The sequence below is a fragment of the Emiliania huxleyi genome (genome assembly GCF_000372725.1).
Source record: "Emiliania huxleyi CCMP1516 unplaced genomic scaffold EMIHUscaffold_26, whole genome shotgun sequence".
NCBI lineage: Eukaryota > Haptophyta > Isochrysidales > Noelaerhabdaceae > Emiliania > Emiliania huxleyi.
The window spans coordinates 17,076-18,084 of NW_005200088.1; the positions used below are offsets into that span (position 1 = coordinate 17,076).

The 1,009-nt window shown below is 69.0% G+C and overlaps 1 protein-coding gene across 1 annotated transcript in view; it reads left to right on the forward strand.

The window, feature by feature from the left end:
* Nucleotides 1–610: 610 nt before the first annotated feature.
* The window catches only part of EMIHUDRAFT_206118 (hypothetical protein), a gene marked incomplete at both ends in the record, with an annotated part of 847 nt that continues 448 nt past the window's right edge, over nt 611–1,009 (forward strand). Inside the window, 2 exons of the mRNA XM_005777428.1 lie at nt 611–616; nt 645–727. Of these exons, the coding sequence (XP_005777485.1) occupies nt 611–616; nt 645–727 (89 nt within the window). The remainder of the gene's footprint in view (nt 617–644; nt 728–1,009) is intronic.

Here is a 1,009-nt window from a genome sequence, read left to right on the forward strand (position 1 = left end):
CCCCCCCCCCCCCCTCCCCAGGCGCCGAGCCGCTGCTCCCCGCCCTGCTCGGACTCTCCGCCTCCCACCCCGCCCTCCTCCGCTCCCTCGGCGTCGACGTCGCCCTCCTCGCCCCCGAGCCCGCCCTGCCGGCGGTGGGCGGCTAGCCGCGAGTAGCCGAGAGAGTAGCCGAGAGGAGCCGAGAGGGGCCGAGAGGAGCCGAGAGTAGCCGAGAGAGGAGCCGAGAGGAGCCGAGAGGAGCCGAGAGGGTCCGAGAGGCAGCCGAGAGGGGCCGAGAGGAGCCGAGAGGGGCCGAGAGGGTCCGAGAGGGTCGTGACACGCGCGCACGCAGACCCCACCATGCACGCACGCTCCGCACACCCCCTCCCCCCCTCTTCCCCCTCTTCCCTCTCCCTCCCCCTCTCCAGGTTCCGCCCGGCGAGATCGAGCGCCTCATGCCGCAGCAGCCCTTCAGCGAGGCGTGCCGAGATGCGCCGAGATGAACCGAGAGGCGCCGAGAGGCGCCGAGAGGCGCCGAGAGGAGCCGAGAGGCGCCGAGAGGAGCCGAGAGGCAGCCGAGAGGCGGCCGAGGCACAGCGAGGCGTGCGGCGCCGGCTGGAGGCGCCGACCCATGCTGGTGGAGTCCGGCTCCTCCTGCGCACCAGGCGTGCGGCGCTTTTGGCGCCGACTGCTCCATCTGCATGTGCCCGCACGACGCCTCCGACGCGGTGCGTGTGCTGCCCTGCCGGTGCGGCCGCCCCTGTCCGCCCAGCCCCCTCCGAGACCCGAGCCCCCTCCCTTCGCAACCTGCCTGCCCCCCTTTCCCCCATATCTACTGTTGTGTGCTTCCTAGTGGTTTCAACTTGCCTGCTGGGACGCGACCTTTTCCTTTTTTCCTATTTGGGCTATCTCCGGTTGTTGTGGAGTCCCCTTGGTTACTCCTTGGGGGGGGTGCTCTCCATTCCCTCATTTATATTCTTTTTTTGCCTATCGTGTGTTCCTGCTCTCCATCTCCGTTTTTTAACCTTTC